Source organism: Perna viridis, chromosome 10 (assembly GCF_037379345.1).
Source record: "Perna viridis isolate PV_CMFRI_1.1 ecotype Kerala chromosome 10, ASM3737934v1, whole genome shotgun sequence".
Taxonomy (NCBI): Eukaryota; Metazoa; Mollusca; class Bivalvia; order Mytilida; family Mytilidae; genus Perna; species Perna viridis.
In genome coordinates, this window is record NC_142454.1 from 4,479,097 (window position 1) to 4,500,004 (window position 20,908).

At 33.6% G+C, this 20,908-nt stretch overlaps 1 protein-coding gene and 1 pseudogene across 3 annotated transcripts; both read left to right on the top strand.

The window, feature by feature from the left end:
* On the top strand, positions 1–8,739 carry LOC148604221 (sodium/glucose cotransporter 4-like). Of its 2 annotated transcripts, none has more exons than XM_088548677.1 (14): positions 1–157; positions 443–514; positions 1,254–1,358; positions 1,606–1,665; positions 2,115–2,219; positions 2,695–2,800; positions 3,605–3,685; positions 3,998–4,212; positions 4,378–4,513; positions 5,204–5,311; positions 5,618–5,937; positions 6,269–6,490; positions 6,941–7,073; positions 7,422–8,739. In XM_088548677.1, the coding sequence occupies exons 1-14, from the start codon at positions 29–31 to the stop codon at positions 7,631–7,633; spliced, it is 2,004 nt and encodes a 667-aa protein (XP_088404803.1). In that variant the 5' UTR covers positions 1–28; the 3' UTR covers positions 7,634–8,739. The 2 variants fall into 2 exon arrangements, with proteins under 2 accessions (XP_088404803.1, XP_088404804.1); XM_088548678.1 differs by having other exon boundaries at positions 6,941–7,070.
* Positions 8,740–9,429: 690 nt separating this feature from the next.
* On the top strand, positions 9,430–19,840 carry LOC148604222 (heat shock 70 kDa protein 12B-like; annotated as a pseudogene). Its single transcript, XR_015915910.1, has 5 exons — positions 9,430–9,603; positions 12,614–12,926; positions 13,502–13,720; positions 17,104–17,257; positions 18,512–19,840. The product of XR_015915910.1 is annotated as a heat shock 70 kDa protein 12B-like (transcript).
* Positions 19,841–20,908: the final 1,068 nt, after the last annotated feature.

Genomic DNA, 20,908 nt, shown 5'->3' on the forward strand with positions numbered 1-20,908 from the left:
TACTCGTCCACTTTCCTATCTTATCTTCATGATACCACCGACCCTACTATTTAACAACAAAATTATTTACATCGTAACAATGGCAGAAAGCTTAGATGTTATTGACTTTGTTGTTATTGGAGTATATTTTTTAGCAGTTTTGGGTGTTGGTATATGGGTACGTACATGTATTTAAATCGTGTCTTCGCGAAAAGACGAATTCATTACTGATGCTTTAAGACGATATCTATATGCATGCGTTTTATATATATGTATATAAACAAAAGTAGGTGTTAAAGAATGATTGAAATTTGTATTTGAAAATAATAGACAAATTCATAGCCTCCTTATGGAAAATGCACCAGTAATACAATGTAGTAAAATATGGATAGTATTTTTCAAAATAATACATCTATATACCGAGTAGTACATTTCTTTTTTATTATTATTTACTGACATAAAGTCCACCTTCAGACCAAACAGAGGCCACGCGACTGGCTACTTCTTGGCAGGAAAGTCAATGCACTGGATTCCGGTAAGTATATTTATATCAGATTTAAGAATTGCATGCAGTTCCAACAATAAACTTATGTTACAACATTTTCTCTGTTTAATCTTTACTGTGCGTACAAAATATCTTTTAGGTTTGCCATTCTGTTTAAAAGCATACCACACTGATTAGATTTGGACATCATAAGAGTCCTTCAAACCTATTCTACATGAATACTAAAAGATATATAACGATAGGAAAATAACTGCAACTTTAGTACGTACTTTAATACGTAGATTTAAAAAAATGAAACTAAACGTGTTTGAAATTTAATGAAATAGGAAATTTCGGTCGACACCTGAACAATGAAAACTCTCCAAAATTACCTTGTGCTAAATTAGTATTTGAAAAAGTCAAAACGATCTAACATTGATTAGTGTTAAGGACGTAGACCTAGGATAAGGGACATGACTATTGAAATCAGTGATATGTTTGCATCATATTCAATTTCCCCAATGCCTATCGAGCTTCCAATTGAAATAGAATGATGAAATAAATCAAAGTTACTTTGATGCTTAGATGAGATTGATATAGAATGCTTTACACAAACGTTCCAATGATTTGTAAAAGTTATGTCCCTTACCTAGGTCTACATTCTTTAGGCAGAGACACGTCAATCTGTGAAAGTCAATGATTAATTGTATAATATTTGTTCTTCAGAGCTAGACATATCAGATACTTACTTGTCATTCGAATATATATTTGACATTGCCCTAAATTACAGGTCGGTGCTTCAATCTACGCCAGTAACATCGGTGCTCCAATGTTTATCGGGCTAGCAGGGACAGCAGCAGCTTCCGGTCTGGCAGTCACTATCTATGAATGGATTGTAAGTATTGGTATCAACAACCTCTAACTTCACATATGTAAATTATATCCCTCCATTTCTCAACAGTTGGTCATCGTGAAATATTGACAAGACCATTACAGAGATTACCAAAGTCTCAGTTTCTACATAGCTACACATTAAAGTTTTCCACTTATTCTATAGTATATCATGTAGATGTACTTGGTCATAAACTGCGAAAATCGAATGGGCATGACTCTTTTACAACTACCTGACTTTCTACTTGTAGGCCGTATATTTTCTTGTGGCCCTCGGATGGATTTTTCTACCAGTCTACATTTCATGCGGGGTGAGTAAATTGATACAAATACAGATTGCTTGTAGAAACTGTTACTCTTAATTGTTATTATAATGCGTCATACATTTTGCTATTGCGTCTTTGTTTCGACGATGTAGATAACATGAGGATGAGCTTACAACTTTATTAATACATTTATATGTACAGAGGTATACACATGTTTTTAGTCTTTTTCATATTTTGATTATTTTATGTTCTTTGTTATGTGTGTCTGTTTTCCTTGTCTAGTCTTTGTCTCTTTGTCTTAACATTCTTTTGATTTCCGCTAGAATCTTGGTTCCCTTGATTAATCTCTCAATACTTTTGCATTTGATCATTTTGATATTTTAGTAATCGAAAAGTACCGCTCATGTACTTCTTATATTCCTTAAGTTTATTGATCAATGCAATGAAAAATCCTTAAATGATATCATTATTTATTGGATGTCATTTTCTATTAGGTATTTACAATGCCAGAATACCTACGGAAGCGGTTCGGTGGTAAACGGATCAGGATGTTTTCTTCGATATTTGCGTTGATCGGATTTATACTTTTTAACATATCGGTAAGAATAATTCATCGGAATTTATAAATCATTCTTCATTATATCAATAAATGAAAAGGCAATCTGAGCAATTTAGTAAAACACTTACCAATCAAAATTAAAAAAAAACTAGTAAAACAGGCAAATGTAGATTGAAAATGACTGTCAACATGCATAATAATTTCAGTTAATCGCCTGGAGGTTAACGACACATAGATTGGCAATAAATGTTCATTATAAGTGAAAATATACGTGTGTAATATTTCCTGAGGCGCTTAGTGGTTTTGTTCTGTGAATAGTTCATATAGCTTTTGGTTTTCATGTATTGTATAAACACTAGATTGGCATTATCTAAAACCACAGCTTATTTATTTTTTTTTTTAACTTTTAAAATTTTATCATACAGTTAAAAAATAGTGTCAAATCATATATTACAATATCAGCACTATATAATACATATTATATTGATAATGATAAAACAATTATGTTTTTAAAGATAGAGATATATTCCGGAGCTATATTCCTTCAACATATATTGGGATGGAACATGTACCTTTGTGTGGTCATCATCTTGAGTGTTACAGCCCTGTTCACAGTTGTAGGTAATTCTTCATCTGAAAAAATATATAATACGATATAATGTAATTGGTTTGCATCGTTAAAGGATTTTATCGGAATTAATGTAAAACGAAACATATATTTTGAAATTTAATGCGAGTTTATTTTTGTGTTTCACATATAAATAAATAACCAGCAATCTGCTAAATTATTATATTAAAGGCTGTTTGATAAATATTTGATCAAATGAAATATCTTTTCGCCCCGTGCGGGCCCGGGTGTCAAAAGAAGAGACCTGCAGCAGCGCTAAGCATGTCGTAGAAGGCGACTAAATAGTGCTAAGAACCCCGACCGGGAGCAATGGCGCTCTGCCCACAGAACAACTGGGTTGTGTGCCCCATGTGGTGGAATTGGATACCCCTGGCATGCTACATGCTGGAGTCGTCAGGCCATAATACAAACCTAACCGCAAACCATAGTGGTGTAACGTGTTGGGAAATGTGCCACGTTCCTCTCGCGTTAAAGATCCCTGATGAGGAATTTTATTGGAGTAGAGCCTTTGCGCTCCACCACAGGAGACTGAATTGCCCGACCCTACCCACCTCTCCCTTTTCCAGTGGCAATAAAATTATCAACCCCAGTATCTTTGAGTCCCATCCTATTTTTCATTTCATCATCATTTCATGTTCATTTTATCATCCATTTTATGTTCATCGCCTGTAATATTGATGTTCGGGCATTAAACACCAACAATCAAGCAATCAATTAATATCCTTTTTTTGAGAACTAACATGGATCGCTGAGTACTGTATACTTAATAATAATCGTTCGGGTTTGTATCTTTGTAGGCGGTTTAGCAGCTGTCATATATACAGATACATTACAGTCTATTGTGTTGGTGATCAGTGGTACCATTCTAGCTATAATGGGTAAGGGACTGTATTTTTAAACCTCACCACACGAAGTGGCGAGGTATTTGTGATACCCTCCAAAAAGTTTCGTGTCCGTCCGTTAGTCTGTTTGTTCCAGTATGGTTTCCAGATGATAACTTGAAAACGGTTTAACTATTTTTTAAACCGTGTTCAGTAAGTTGTTTTTACTGTTCAGGGATTCATAAGAACTCATTTCATTTTCGGAAATGGGTTAACAGAACTAGCTCAAACAAGTAATGTTTATACCGAGCGTATTATAATCTATTTAGCTTAAATATCTTAAATATCAATATGAAGTTCTATTTACAGGTCTGATAGAGGTTGGAGGATGGGACGGAATGACTGAAAAGTACATGAATAGTTACGTCAATCGATCACTTCTGAACGATTCTTATAAACAATGTGGTCTACCTCGGAAGGATTCCTTACATATCATAAGACATCCAATTCAAGGAGATATACCATGGACTGGTGCCTTTACTGGGTTATCTTTCCTGGGATTATATGTTTGGAGCCAGGACCAAGTAGGTGCACTAAAGTCGTCCTACAATATCTGATCCGTCATCAACATTCCAATTTAAAGCACCAAAAATACTTGAGTACTGATTCAAGCAGGTTGTACTGTTTGTAAATATAATGAACAATATGAATATATTAGTATTAAATTCAATTTAATTTTCTACTTTCAGTTGATAGTTCAGCGTACATTGTCTGCGAAAAATATGGCTCATGCAAAAGCTGGAACACTGTTTGGATGTGTATTGAAGCTTACTGGTCTGTTGCTGTTTATAATTCCTGGAATGATCAGCAGAATTCTATATCCAGGTGTGTATTACGTTGTTTTCATAAGACTAATGTACGTGTCAAGTAAAAAAACGTGGCAGTTACTCTAAACTTGAAACTGTTACTGGCAATAATCTTTATTTTGCTAGTTAATGTAGTTTTACCGAACTTGACATTCGACAAGAAGCCTGATATGTGTCTTGAAAAAAAGCAGGAACGGCTCATGGGTCAGTAAGCTCCGACCAGCGTCTGGCGTTCTAAATTCACTCTAGACGCTGCAGCAAGCCCTCTCAAAAAATTAATAAGTCTTGCAAAGTCGAGAAAAAGCGAATGATTTTACGATTACCAAATATCGTTTGATTCGAATAATGTCCGATAATTTCGTAAGGCCAGTATGCAGAGGTTAGTACGAGCGGAAACGAACGTCTGCCGTTGTATGGAGTGTGACAGGCCCAGAGGGGCCCAGTTTACCCTAGTTTTTATCAGGAATCAAGCTGTTTGTTTTTCTATGTATTTGTTTTGGTTCTTTTGTGTTGTGCGTTTAGTGTTATGTGCCTTGTGTGTTTTGGTGTTGATTAACCATAAGTTTCTTTAATCTTTGATGCACTTATTCTGAATATCGATTTGACAGTTTTGACACACAAATTCAAAACAAACAAATGATGTTTACTTCTTGAACTGATTATCTTGTAATGAGAAAAAAAATATTATAACATCTTATTTCCGTTACAGATGAGATAGCGTGTGCTGACCCAGAAAGTTGTAATGTATTTTGTAACAATAAATCAGGATGCAGCAATTTTGCTTACCCACTGTTGGTCATCAGGCTATTGCCACAAGGTACATGAACATTAATTTCATTTTACGATATTGGAACTAATACCATTATTCTAATGATTAGCTTAGACTATGTGTCATACAAGAAGAAAGGTTGGAATAATTCTAGAGAGTTGGAATTTTTTAATCATGTTACCTTTCGATAAATTATTGGTATCCATTATTAAATAAACTAGACTTTCAATATAACATTTCTGAACTGTGGTAATGATTCAAGCTCGGTGAACCATATTTGACATCAACACATTAAGCTACAAATGTTAATTAAGATATATAAACAGACCTACCAGTACACGTATAACATTTCAGGTCTTCGAGGTTTAATGCTTGCCGCTCTCCTAGCGGCACTGATGAGTTCCATGACATCCATCCTTAACAGCGCCAGTTCTATCATGACTATGGACGTCTGGAGACAGTTCAGAAAGTATGCTTCCCAATCAGAATTGATGATTGTCGGTAGATTGACGGTCCTTGTACTTGTTGTCATCAGCGTTCTATGGTTACCTATATTGAAGTCCGCTGAAGGAGGAATATTCTGGTTCTACATGCAGGCTATACGATCGTATCTCATTCCTCCAATGTGTGTCATGTTTGTGCTGGGCGTATTCTGGAAAGGACTGACGGAACAAGTAAGAGATATCCGTAACACACTATTTGTGTACAAATGTTTACGTTAGATATGTTGAAAAGTTTCATTTTATAAGAAAAAAAAGACAATCAAAGGGACACTAATGAAACAAAACACACACACACACACACACACACACACACATATATATACATATATATGACAAAAAAATCATTGCTTACGTTGTTAGTTCACAAACAATTATAATGAAGGTGATTGAGCTGATTGATACATTTGTATTTGTAGACATTTGTAGTACGATCAACTCCCTCATTTTTGAACTGTTGCTATTAAATAATAATTAATTAACGATTGTATTTTTACCATTGAAGGGTGCATTTTGGGGGCTGGTAGTTGGTTTTACCATAGGAATCATTCGGATGTCTTTAGATTTTTCTTTTCCTGCTCCTCCATGTGGAACTGAACAGACAGACAAACGCCCGGAGATTATTGATAGAGTAGACTTCCTTCATTTTGCTGCAATACTAGGTATTGTTACAACTCTTGTCATGGTTGCCATTAGCTTGTTTACAACAAAACGGCCTCCTAAAAAGGTAAATACCTTACTTTAAACAAATAAATCAAAATAAACGATTCTAGTGCTGGCCTTTATAGAGCCGCCTGGAGAACTAATTGGCCCATGAATTGTTCGATACAGATTTTTCAGAAGTTATACAGGCGGCCTACTTCTTTGAAAAGTTGAAACTGTACTTTTCCTTGTCAACCCGTTTTAATTGTTTGGCATATATACCTTTTCGCTGCTTACATAATTCCCGACTTTCATTAGATATTAGTAAAACGTATGAAAGCGTCAACAATAGAATAATTCAAATGGGTCAAAATTCAAGCACATGGCTGGAGTTTGCACAATGTAGCAAATTATGTAAAAAAATACATATAAACTGAATGAACTGGAAGATTTTTGTAGGTATTTCTTTTGCAATCAAAATGTAATTATATTCAAGCCCATAAAAGTACTAAATATGTAATATTGACTTTTTAAGTTAAGACGGGTGACATGGTGGACTAGGAATGATTATGACGAACCGGACCTGTCATCGGAAGAGGAAAACAACGATGATGACGAAGAAGAAAAACCGGGTCAAGTTTTTCATATGGAAAACATAACACAAGGTAGTACGTATATTAAATTGTCATTAAACATATGCATTTTTGGCTGTCAGTTAAGAAAACAGTTTTGGGTACAAGCTAAAGTATCCATGCACTGGAATGTCAACCGGAGGAGAAGTTATATTTGTTTTTCAATGGCGGGAATAACCGCTATAATAGCAATTATTTTGGTTAATATTGTATGGAACATGTGAGCAGAGGCGTAGCAGCCAAAATTGATTGGTACCGCAGAATGAGCCAAATTGAAATATCACGTTTTGTAGTTTTTTTTACAGAAATTTTAATTACTGCATGTCGTACCAACGAAAATTATTGGCACTGCTCTCGGCTTTACACATTTTATTTTCGTCGTAGACACGGCCAAAAACGAGATAATGGTGAAATTTAAGAACTGGGTTTGTGGAAGTATATCAGAACCAGAGAAGAAGCTTTCACCAGAAGAACGCCTCGTTCTCAGAAGGAAAATGACGTCATTAGAGGAAAATCGTAAACACAATATAATACTCAATGTCTCAGCTGTGGCCATAATGGTCATTACAACTGTACTAATAGGAATCTTCCATTAATACTCTTTCTATTCAGAAGCCTGTTTTTAAAGAATGTTTATGACGTGACTATAGCACTTCCAGGATTATTAGCTCACAGTTGTTTTTTTTTATAACATTGATGTCAACAATTATAAATATTATCGTTGTGTTCCTTATATCATGTACATTTATGCTATACAATTAGAAGATAAGATGACCACCTGTCTTTGGTAGGAACTTCTCTTTGCTTGATTAATGATAAATGTCATGTTTATTCTATTCGCATATTTAAATAATATGCTCGATTAGTCATTTAACGCAATATTTATATTTTCATAAAACAATTATGTGTAAAGGTTAGAAATATGTTTACAAACCCATGGACTAATACAGTACCTAAAATACAGATATTATTTACATCTTACTATAAAAGCGACCATGATTCATGAAACAGAATTCGATATAAAAAATAGATACTGTAAGACACGTCAGTTGATTTTCATTCAGAATTGACATGTTTTTAAATATGATGTAGCAAAATGTAATTTTGTTAACTGTGTGTGTGATACATATAACGAAATGGTTAACCATTTGCAAACCAGAATATATCTACACGTATACACAAGCATGCTGTTTACGTTGTAGTCGGCAAAATACCAAATCATATGTAAATTCTTAGTTGAATATAGAATTAAAGTTTTGGTTTTAATCATTTATTTTTGGATGTGGGATATATGCTCGAGGGATGGGAGCGCACCATTCTATAATATCATGACCAATCCGTTGGTGCTTTCGGATATTTCAAGTATTATATAAACTTATGAAGGTTCGTCTAAATATGCTATCAACATAACAAAATATACAACAAAACGAGTTTTTAAAGGCAAATGAAACATGTGGGTTTTAGTGTTTGCACAATCTAATTAAAATTAGACCATTCAGTCACTGCATGTATAATCGAACAATACCCCATTCTACTTTCTGTTCTGATGACTTTTCTGACCAGTCAATCAGAATTCATCTATAATGATTTTGAAAGCATTATTCAAAGGGAAAAACCCGAGAATTCTGAATAGGTCATCTGAACAGAAAGTAGAATGGAGTGTTATTAGATGCAGTGAATGAACGGAACAATTCGCAGAGTCTATGTTTGCTACTTTTCAATTTGCCATCCCCTTGTGAAATAAGCAAGGCTTTCTTAAGGGTATCCAAATTTGTTTGCTTCTTCGATGTACCTGAATACACATTGACAAAATATCATTGATCGAAAATGACATTGAATTTAGAATTCCAATAATGTTACGTTGACTAAAACGATATGGAGGTAGGATTTAGAACTTCACATTTTAAGGCCACGTTGAATAAAGACGTGTTTAAAGTTCGTTTCGAAGTACTACAACATGTATTTCGTTTTTTTACGATTGTGTAACAATGTATGAAAAAAATACCACAAAATTTTGGTGTACATTTCCATGATTGAACAAACCACAGCCGTGAACATCCAAAAGAAAACAAATCGCGCAGAAAAAAAAGAAAAACTTTCATTGAAACGAGCAGAGCGAATCCCGCTGCTTTTGGATAGGTTAGATGAAAATACTTACAATAACATGGTGAAAATAACGTTCAATTTATATGAATAATATCATGTTTAAACCAGGAGCTGAGTATGATGGAATGTACAAACCTACGTATCTTTTGTCTCGTATAAGTGGTAAAAAGGATCTACAAATTGAGGTGTACATGATATTTTCAATATATCAATCAAAGTTGAATATCTTGAATGTTTTGTTGTTGAAAAAAAAAAAAAACAAACAAACAAACAAACAAACAAAAAACAAAAAGCAAAACAAAACAAATAAAATAATATATTTGACACTGCCTTAATCATGTGATATTTATCAGAACGTTTGGAATGCATAGAATAGAAGTAATTGTAGGTATGGATAGAGAAAAGTAAAACAGCTTACTTGGCATAGCAAACTATTTGTTTGAAATTTATTTTTAATCAGGTAAATAAAACTACTTGGAAAATAATAATTATACCTCTAATATTAACAAATTTTATTATCAACTTTCGTTTTTGGAGTACATTTTGAATACAATTATAAAATTTATTTTATATGAACTGTTATTCACTAAAGTATAATCGTAATAAAAGCCCATGGGAACTTTTTGTAGCTTTATACTGGTCTGGAGCTGGCATGTCAGTTTACTGCTGGTAGTCCTTATTTTGTACTTTTTTGTAATTCGTATTCCTTTTCTTAGACCTTAAATAGACCTCCATGAACTGATTTTAAGATGTTAAACAGTCTTCCATAGCGGCCAGATTTTATAGGGGAAGAGTTGTGATCACACCAAAGTACTTTAACCCCGTCGCGTTTTTGCGCCTGTCCCAAGTTAGGAATTTCTGTCCTCTGTATGTCTTGTTTCGTTTTCACCTTCAGTTAATTTTTTATGCTACTTGCCCATAAGGGCAACGTTTTCGATGTACCTGTGTATAATGATATTTTGGGACCAGCTGCAGCTGTCCCAAGGTTTAAAGATTTCTTTGCCGTTCATTAAAGACCAATGGGTGGCCCTGGACTGACATTTTCATCCCGGTGGGGTTGTTGTCTCTTTGACATATACATTAGTACTATACCTATTCTGGCTATCAAGTGTCGTGAGTAATGTCGAGATACTGCTTTCATATTGATAATTTTTCGCCAAAAAATCTAATTTTCCTTGTACGAACGTTGGGAAAAATCCATTCAAATTGTGACTTATTTTTCAACATGTAGTTAAAGAAAATGTATTGTTATATCGTGGTTTTGATTTTTTTATTATTATAAAAACTTGGGCAAATATAACTACAATGAATATTGTGAATATGTCAAACATGCATTATCAGCGGAAAGTAAAATGAAAAAATGTCGAGAGTAAATATGAAAAGGAATGAGTTTTAATTTTAACATTGGACAATGCTTTTTTAATATATTTTACACAGATCGACTTAACGAATCTTTTATCTTATTCACTCGCCAAGTCTAATCTACCACTTACTATATTAGTCAGAGAAGATGTCTGTATATCGTTATCATTTTGTTTGTCTAAAAATTTATCATTTCTGTTTCACATTACGTTTGTACGTTGACTAAATAGGATATTGACTAAACAAAATGATTGCTTTTCTCAGCTTAGGATTTAAAATTATTATTTTTATATTATCCAATCCATTAACTACAAAACCAATTTATTCAGATCAATTTTGTATATAACAATACATGTATATAGTGCCTTCGTTGCAAAGTGAGTAAAGTGATCATACTACAACATATCGTTCGAATCGTAAACATTTTGTGCATGAGCTATATATGTATGCATGGGAGTCAGTGGCAGATACCGGGGTTGGGTTCCCGAGAGCTGGGTTCCCTTTTTGTTTGATATTTATGACACGTTTGTGCTCAAATGAACAAATTATATGCTGGACCATTGGATTGGAATCTCTCGTTTTTATAAAATTCTCTATCCGTCCCTGGTATCCAACCTACATGCAATATATCCAGTAATAAATGCCCCATAATGATTACCTTCTTTAAAAATGTTTAGTAAACAGTAAGTAGACACCCGATGGATATGAAAATACCATAGTACAACACGCCTATAGAACTCTATATGCACATAATACCATAGATCCACCAGGTGTGATCTATAGCTGCTAGGAAAAATGTCATGAAAATATTGCGTACGGACGAACACACCGATCAGTAGAGATACCGCCTTCTTAAAAACGGGGATATTATAATATTGTAAATATTTACAATAAACACCAGTCAACGGCAAATTAAGACCGCAGATTTAATTAAATGTAAGTCGTCCCACTTTCTAATATTTTGTAAGACTTTGAGATAAAACACATGACCTTTTCATCACTCCAGACCGGCACTGAAGCTACCAGACCTCCTACCCATGGTAAAAAAATACACAACGTATTAGCTTTGGACATTTGGACCTTCGGAGTATTGAGTCTTCGGACTACTATGCCTTTTGAGAATTGGGCCATCTGAAATACCGGACTATCGACCAAATGTTGTTAGTTCAAGCCTGTATATTGTAAATCTTTTCTGTTTAATGTGCATGCTATAACAACTGTCATCAATAAGCAAAGTATATATAATGGATTTGAAAACTTATTTGAAAAACAAAACAAAAAATGGTATAGACAATAAGAAAGGTCAATAATTAACACAAACAGCAAACAAACCACAGTGTACCTAAGACGGTATTGTACTAAAACATTTGCTTTACAGTAGTTGTTCGGTACGGCTATGTCAGTTGGGATAAAGACACTACATACAAAATCGATTGTAATAACTTACATAACATCTATGTTCATATGTTATATAATTTAGGCCTAACATTAACGTTTCGTCTAAAACATATGATCAACCTTCTATAAAAAGATGCATTGTAAATCACAGAATTCTTGACTACAGGAGTTAAATGTACAGCAAAAATGTCGGAAATGCATTATCTACGTTTTTTTCTTGCCTTTTTGTACTTATCTCCATTAAATTAGTACTGCAGTATATGTGTAATGAGTATAATTTTCACAGTTTTCAATGAATATATTGGACATTTTTAAAAATTGACCATATTTGTCAGAAACCTTGGAGGAAATGGCATAGGATATTTGAACTACTCTATAAAACTTTTTATTTAATGAATGTTTGGTATGTTATTGACAAATGTGAACCACGGGCATTGTTCTTCCAAATAGACTAAAAAATCGATCCGTTCATGCATTATAATTTAATTTTGTATCAGAATTTAACAAGTAAAAATAATTAAAAAGATCAATAACGTCACTGTCTCATAGCAAATTATGTCTTTTATTTGAGATGATTTTTTTGGGGATCAAATCAGAAAATGTGCTACATGTTTATCAGAAAAATTTTTTTTTAATGTTAAACTTTCTTTTCACAATCCATTAAAACATTTATATACACATGTGTCATGTACATGTATATACATTTGCAGAATTATGGCATCAAAGGATCACTTTTTTGTGGCAGCGATAGATTTTGGAACCACTTACAGCGGGTATGCTTTTTCTAGCATACATGACTATAGAATTAATCCATTAAAGATTCTTGCAGACCATTCTTGGAACTCTGGTGGTAAGCTTCTGTCTTTAAAGACACCGACCTGTCTGTTATTGAATGACAAGAAAGAGCTCGAGACTTTCGGATATGATGCAGAGAACAAATTCGCCGACATTTCAATGGAAGAGGATGGACAAAAAGACTATTACTTTTTCCAGAGATTCAAAATGAATCTTCACAATAACAAGGTATAATTGATCATTGATCAGTAATAAATGCTAATGACATGCATTACCAACAACGTTTGTGAATAATGTGTACTCACTTCAGTCCTGTTTTGGGTTAACACAACACTCGCACTGTTGAAACTTTATTTTTGATTATTTCAGCTATATATAGACAAATTTCATCATTATATCAACGTTTTCGTTATGGGTTGTCCCTTTTGTTTTAACAAAGATTAAACAAATATATATATATATATACATGTATAGATAAATATTGTTATGCTTAAAGATTATGTTGAACGAATTAATATAATACAACGATTCCTACTAATTTTGTCAAGCACATACACTGTAATAAGTATGATCATGTACACTATTTTATCATATTAACATGACAGTATAATCATTTTTGCTGTTGCTTTCAATGATGTATTGGTGCACTGTTTTATTTTTTTTTTTAATTGCTGTGCTTAAATCTAGATTGATTCGCTAGAAAGATGAATTTAAAGTTGTATGTTAACAAACAAGTTCATATACAAGAAATCAGTACTATTAAGTTCTTGGACAAACATGTGAAAAATATACACAAATTACAGAATATTTCAGCAGAAATGTTGATAGAAGATGTTACAGGGAAATCAGTATCAGCTCTGCTAGTGTTTACCTTAGCAATCAGAGCTCTCAAAGACCATTTAAACAACAACTTTGAATCAAAGGGTATCACAATCAAAGACAAAGAGATATTATGGGTACTTACAGTTCCTGCTATATGGAATGACCAGGCAAAACAGTTTATGAGGACCAGTGCAGAAAAGGTTATAACATTTGTATCGGCTCAAACCATACTGTACTTTCCCATGTGAAGATGTTCATTAAATAATAATAACATATGAGATCTTTACAATCGTTCAAGACCTAAAAATCAACGACAAAAACGGGCTCATTTAAAAGATTTAAATCTCATCTAGACTAAAATTTACAGTTAGCGTATGCCTTTATCTTGTGTCTGTCGTCTACAAACTTTTAAATTTTGGTTCCTATTTATAAAAGTAAAATGACCAGTTTGACAAAAATACAATCAATCTACATTTGATTCCACTAAAGACTTTCTAATATTCTAAATGGACAATTTCAAAGCTACACTCATACTACATCATGTGTGACAATGGTTCGAAATTTGGTAGGATTGTGGACAGCTATCCCTGTTTTGAATTATCCCCTTTTAACGCTGTCGAAGCAGCTCCTTTCTGTGGCTACCGCTCTTAAATATGAGAAATATGCCTTAGTCTATGAGCCCAACAAATAAAAACTTTTTTAAAATTTGTTGTGGCTAGGGATTCTTTAGTGACACGGGCCACTCTAAGTTACCATTAAGATTCTAAGGATAAGCGTAATAATTGTGTTAAATTTAATGGGCATTTTTAAGCTCACCTGCCCCGAAGTGACGGACATGGCCTCTATCACTAGTAGTAGTTTTTGCAATTTTCCATGTTCCGAAACAGCGTCTGACGTTAGAAATTCACTCTAGACGCTGCAACCAGCATTTCGAAAATTTTATTTGAAAAGTGTCCGAGAATTTCGAAAGGTAAGAGACACAACGAACGTCTTCCGCTTCAGTTTTGGCAATTTTCTATAAAAAAAAATCAATAGGTTTAAATAAATTCTGACTGAGGTTAAAATGTTCAGATGTAATATAACAATGGAGATATTTTCGTTACATTCCATGAGCGTTCTTTTAGTGGATATCGCATTTTTCTTTACGATGTGTATTGAGTTATTCCATGGTGATTATTGGATGTATTATTGCATGGGTTTTATGATGTGTTTTTTTTTTTAACCTTACATTAAAGGAGATGGATAATAATAGGATAATTAATTGGAAAGAGTGAATAACCAATTGACTATCCTATTTATTATATAGAGTTTCTTCGTAATTTATCGATATTTTCAATATGAATTTGAAATTCTGTGATTGGCGGATTGGTATCAAAGTTGTGATGTTTTTGAGGGAGAAAGCGCGAGAGTGAAATCACTGAATTTATTTCACAGTGTGAATTATCGAAATTTATTACATTGGGAACATTCGATAAAATATTGCTATCTTTATAATAAGACCATATAAAACTAATTTAATTCCATCACTGATATTCACACTCTTCACGTTGACGTACTCCCAAACAGTTAGAGTGGGGAAGCGCTCTCGGATCTGGGAGTAGACCAGAGCGTCAACAGAGCAGCCAAGGCGCTAGTAGGACATACTCTGAGTTCTTCGGTCGGGTATCCCAAAGGCTGGGCTCCGCTACCCCAACTACTAACAGACATTTACTAACAGAATCCCCGTATGGGGCGGTCGTGCGAGATCCGTAAGGATAGTCAAGACTGTAAAAAACCCCAATCATCACCACTGATATTATGCTCATCCTGCAGTCTGGACATGTTGGTCATTAATATGACTTGTGTCATTATATCAATTTTTAGTGTGGTTTTGAAGAATTGTAATCGTTTTTATTACTTTTCTTGTCTGAATTTTCCAGGGGTGTGTTTACACTTGTTGAATATGTTTTGGTTATCCCTGAAAGTATTTAGTATTTTGTATTTAGGTTATACGCTGTTGCATTTGTTACGTTTCATCATATCCCTTTTTAAGTCGCTAATATTGTTAGCGACTTCTTGCATTCGTAATTTTAGTGCTTAAATTCGCATATGATTTGCATAAATATGTAGTTATACGCCACGTAATGATATAGATCCTCGTCGTGTTTACTGCAATAGAGTCATAGTTCTAGCTTCAAGCGAGATAAAAATGTACCTCTAAAGTATCATACGTCTGTGTTTTATGTGTCTTTCTTGCTTGTATGAGAACGGGAAGTTTTATACTTGAAATGATCAGTTAGCTTTGAACATTACCTAGTTTCCGATTCAGGCACTGAGGCTCGTTACAAGACTATATAGGTTATATACGCGCCCCGATATTTATGAATATTCATTACCAGCTGCTTAATCTGGTTGCTAAACTGGTTCCCTGGTCAATATCATAAGACGCCCAAAGATTGCTACAAGGTACCTTTTTTAAAACATATCATACACATGTCTAAGCGTGTTTTTAGCTTATATTTGAACGAGAAGTTCACATTAAAAAATAAAATGATCGGTTGGCATTGAATTTATGTTATATTACCCAGTTTCCGATTCAAACACAGGCGTTTTTTACATAAAAGTCATATATACATTATCAGGACACCGATATCTATATATAGCCATTGCCAGTTGTTTAATCTTGTTCCGGATTATTGAAAACATTGGGGTCATAACGGTTACGAACGAGTACGCAATAATATCAAGGGAACCAAGATTTTGGCGGAAGTTATCCAATTTTAGAGCATATCGCATTTGTACCACTTCGGATGTTGAAAGTAAGCCAAAATCAGTGACAAGGAATATTTGACAATTAGCGACTTAGAAAACTTCAGTCTTTGATTTTTTATTGCTGACCATTGTTTAATAAATTGTCCTTTTATTACGTTTTTGTTTGTTTTATTTTCGTGTTAATGTTTCATAAAATTTTCTCCTCTGAACTATTAAACATATTCTTACCAAATATAAATATATATATGATTGTCGAAGAGACGATACCAAATACCATACCATGAAGCAATTAAGCTGTAAAAGGCCTAAATTTAACTGAAGTTAAACTATTAATAAAAATAGAAAAGGGACTTAAAAAAAAAATAAATAAAACAATGAACTGAAAAAAATATACATATAAATACATAAGATAAAAAAAACCTACAAACTTTGTTAATTTGTTTCACAGATATGAATTGGGAATTTATTCATACTAGAACGAGGATGTCTATGATATTGTTCCATTAGATACCACCAAGGTCAGACCGGCATTGATCTATCAGACGGGCAATTTCATAAAATTAACCTTAAAATTTATTGTTAACTAAGTTTGGTTTCAAGGCGAGCCTTGTTTTAAAAGTTCTTTTACATTAATATAACACCCAGGTAAGCGATTCAGCTTCTTAAAAAAATATATTCAGGACAAATTATAGGATCACGTGGACAAGCATTGGTCATAGGACATAAAAAAAAGAATTGTAAAGTAGATAAGATACATCTATTTTTACACAACTTACAACTTTTTATGCTATTATTTGCATGTTTGCTTTCGACATGACCTTTTTTTCTTTAGGCTGGTATACCGGACAACAACATATTGATAGCACTAGAGCCGGAGGCTGCATCTATCTATTGTCAGTATTTGCCAACAGAAAAACTTCACGGAACTGAACCTGGTTTTGGAATGACAAAGGTTGGAACTCGGTTTATGGTTGTGGATATTGGAGGTATATATGGGTATTTTTTTCATCATGAAAGAGAAAACAAATAATCAAACAATTGTAGTTGTTTGATGCTTGTATTTTCACTTTGCTTTAAAGTGAAGAATTCAAGTCGGTTTCTCAAACTTCCCAGTCCAGGTTACGATAAAAAAAGGTCCATATAAAATTGCGTGGCATATGATAGGAATTAATTTCCTATTATTGTGTGTTTTTATTTTTAACATAACTTTTCACCTTTGAAGGTACCTGATTTTTGCACTTTTCCTTCGGGTACTTTTCACTATGCTTAGGGAATCTTCTATCAAAACAATAGTTAGGGTAAGCAAGGAGTTTGCTTTATCCCCATATATTGAGAGTATTAACTGTTACAAGGCACGCGAGATAAAACGAGAAAGCGTGAGATTCCAATCTTTCTATATTAACCTTGGTGTAAGATTGCGTTGTAGAGGGAAAATCTTTCAAAAACTAACATTTATCATTGTCATTTTATCATTGTGGGCATGGTCTTTGTTTGCCTTTTACATTGTATACTAAAGGATATTACTATTCCACTCTACAAAGATAACGTTCAAAGGGAGATAATTCATAGATATTTAAAAAAGAGTACTACCAATTAAATGGGTTATATATGTGTAAGATTAACTAGTGGTATATCTGATGAAGGTTTTAATTCTTTTATGTGAACATTTAAGGAAGAAAATTCAGATACCATTTGGAAAAAATCACGTGCCACCTATCTTGTACATATATGTTTCGAGTTTTATCTGTAACTGTGTACTTAACATAACAGCTTTGTTACACAAATTTATTAAGAGAAATAAAAAAAAGGTCTTAAGGTGTATTAATATGCACGAACAGAACGCATCATTGACCACTTTAAGTTTGAATTTTTATAAGAATCAGGCAAAATGGGAAAAATCAAAAACATACTATCACAAACCCACCGATCTGACAATATTTTTTCGATCAAGGATGCATTCTCTGTTTGAAAACTCAATTATTTGACCTCTGCGTCACTGGATTTGATCAGAAAATTTTCAATAGAATTATAGAAAAAAGAGCTACATGCCCTTGAAACGATCATTTTCAGTGCATTTCAGTGAAATTAATCTTGTCTTTTTTCCTTCATTATGATGTGCAAATAGTCGAATTAAACTTTCAAAATGGTGGGTTTTTCACATCATGTTTCACCCACTGCCTAAGTCTTACAAAGACTGACACATACATGTAAACAACTTACAATATATACGCAATTTTCAGGTGGCACATTAGATATCACCGTTCATGAGAAACTACCGGATACTAGGCTGAAGGAGTTGACAAGTGCAACAGGAAACGATTTTGGGGGAACGTCGGTTGATAAGAGATATTTCAAACTACTTGATGAAATTTTTAAAGGACTATTATCTACCGTCTTGAAAAAGGAAAATCCTGATTTATATCTTGAGATTTTTCGTGATTTTGAAGTACTGAAGAGAATGATATCTCACAACAAAACCGATATGGTGAATGTTACAATCCCATTTTCTACAATCGATGAAATCTGCAAAACTCACCTCTCGACAAGTGTGAAGCAAGTCCTCCAAACGTCACAGTATGGTTCCGAAATTCAAGTGAAGGGCGACAAACTGAGGTTTAATGTCGAATTGATGAAAAAACTGTTTTCACCAACGTTGGATGGTATCATTGACTGCATAAAAAATGTTTTTTAAAAGACCAGAGGCAGATGGGGTTTCCCATTTATTAATAGTTGGGGGATTTTCGGGTTGTTCTCTTGTTAATGAAGCAATACGAAAACAGTTTGTTGGAAAGAGAGTAATTATTCCAGACGAAGCAGGTTTGGCAGTTTTAAGAGGAGCAGTTCTTTTCGGACATAACCCAACATACATTCAATCAAGAGTAATGCGATACACCTATGGGGTTGAAGTCATGAATGATTTCGAAGAACCGATCCATGACAAGAAATACATGGTTTTAAAAGATGGGGTAAAGAAATGTGGTAAACTTTTTGAAATCCTGATTAAAAAGGGCGAATCCATAAAAGCCGGAACCAAGGTTAGTGAAGAATACTGCACACCAGTACGAAATCAAAAATCTATGGTTTTCTCAATCTTCATCACTACTGAAAACTCTGCAAAGTATACCGACGAAGAAGGGTGTATACCTCTTGGTAAAGCGGTCTTAAAGTTTTCTAAACTTGTGGATGAAAAGCGCTTTGTCGACGTTGACTATGTGTTTGGAAATACCGAACTCGGGATTATAGCTGTCGATCGTGAATCCCAAGATGAGGTGAAAGCTACTTTAGAGCTTGTCTAAGAAAAATTGTCGAAATTAATTTCTTTGAAAATGTCCGATCACTTCCTCATTTCAATGTATGTATTAACAGCAGTGAACACGACAATAGACATTTACGTTTTGTGTATTGAAAATCAAATATTTTTGCACGTATATTTAAAGTAGTTGCATTTTTGTAGACATACATTGCACGACCAAATGCATATACATGTATGCAGTTGAAAACATTTGATGTCATTTCGTGTGCTGTGTTATAAGAAATATTTGCTGTGTTAAAGTAACATTTTTTGCTATGTTTCTTTGATTCTTTGTCAATTTTCTAGTAAGAGATCAACTTCGTTTTCAACAAACTACGGATATTGAGTGTAATATCTACATTTAATGTCAATTACAAAGTTAACTAATGATGAGAAACAACAATAGTAATTCTACATGATTGCACACGTAAATCTAGGGAAAAAATCTCAATTGTGGAAATGCCGCCCTGGTAATAGTAAGTTTTTGAATATCCGATGCTTTCTCGTGGTTACATAGCACGCACCTGTTTCTGCAACACATATTATACAATCCGTTAGAGTTACTGGTTTTAGGTATTGCAGAAGATACAAAAAAAGTTTTAAATGAAATTGACATTTAACAGAGAAATTTGTAAGAATCAAGCAACATTATTATTTAGAGATTCATTACAAACATATTTTTATTTTTTACCGTATGGTGAGTATGTAGCTTTTGAGAATCTTTATTGGTGGAATGCAGTTCAGTTTTTTGCCAGAAGATGTTAAAAAGAATGTTTTGGAAAACATCATAGTTATCTTCCTTTAAACGATTATGATAGTCTAGGTACATTGAAACCATTGATTTTTTCTCACCAAGAAAAGACGTACATTGTATATATTATTTATAAAACCGTTGGTTTCAATATGTTGACGCATGCTATCAGCAGACCCGTAATGACAGTTACTGATGTATACCTGCAACTTTGTTACACGCGTACACAGTTGTGATTTTCAGGTGATGGAGTTGGATCTACAATCATTGCATGACAGTTGTCTTTAATGAACTCTCTTTGGACAAGGATTTGAACTGCTGTCAATCCATGTGTATCCTAATGGGTGATTGTCATTAAATTTACAGACCAAATTTCCTCCTTAACATTTTCATTGTAAGCGCTAACAATTTAGTTCATAATTCGACATTGTGTTGCGATGTAATTAGCAATGATTTCTGTAACAATAAAAGCATGGAGTCTTGTCGCGTCTATCGTCAGAACACGTCTTTCTAGTATTTATTGTATACATATTACTTTTGGATATAGACGATCCCATGGGTCCTGAAGAGAGGTAACTCCATGAAACACGTTGT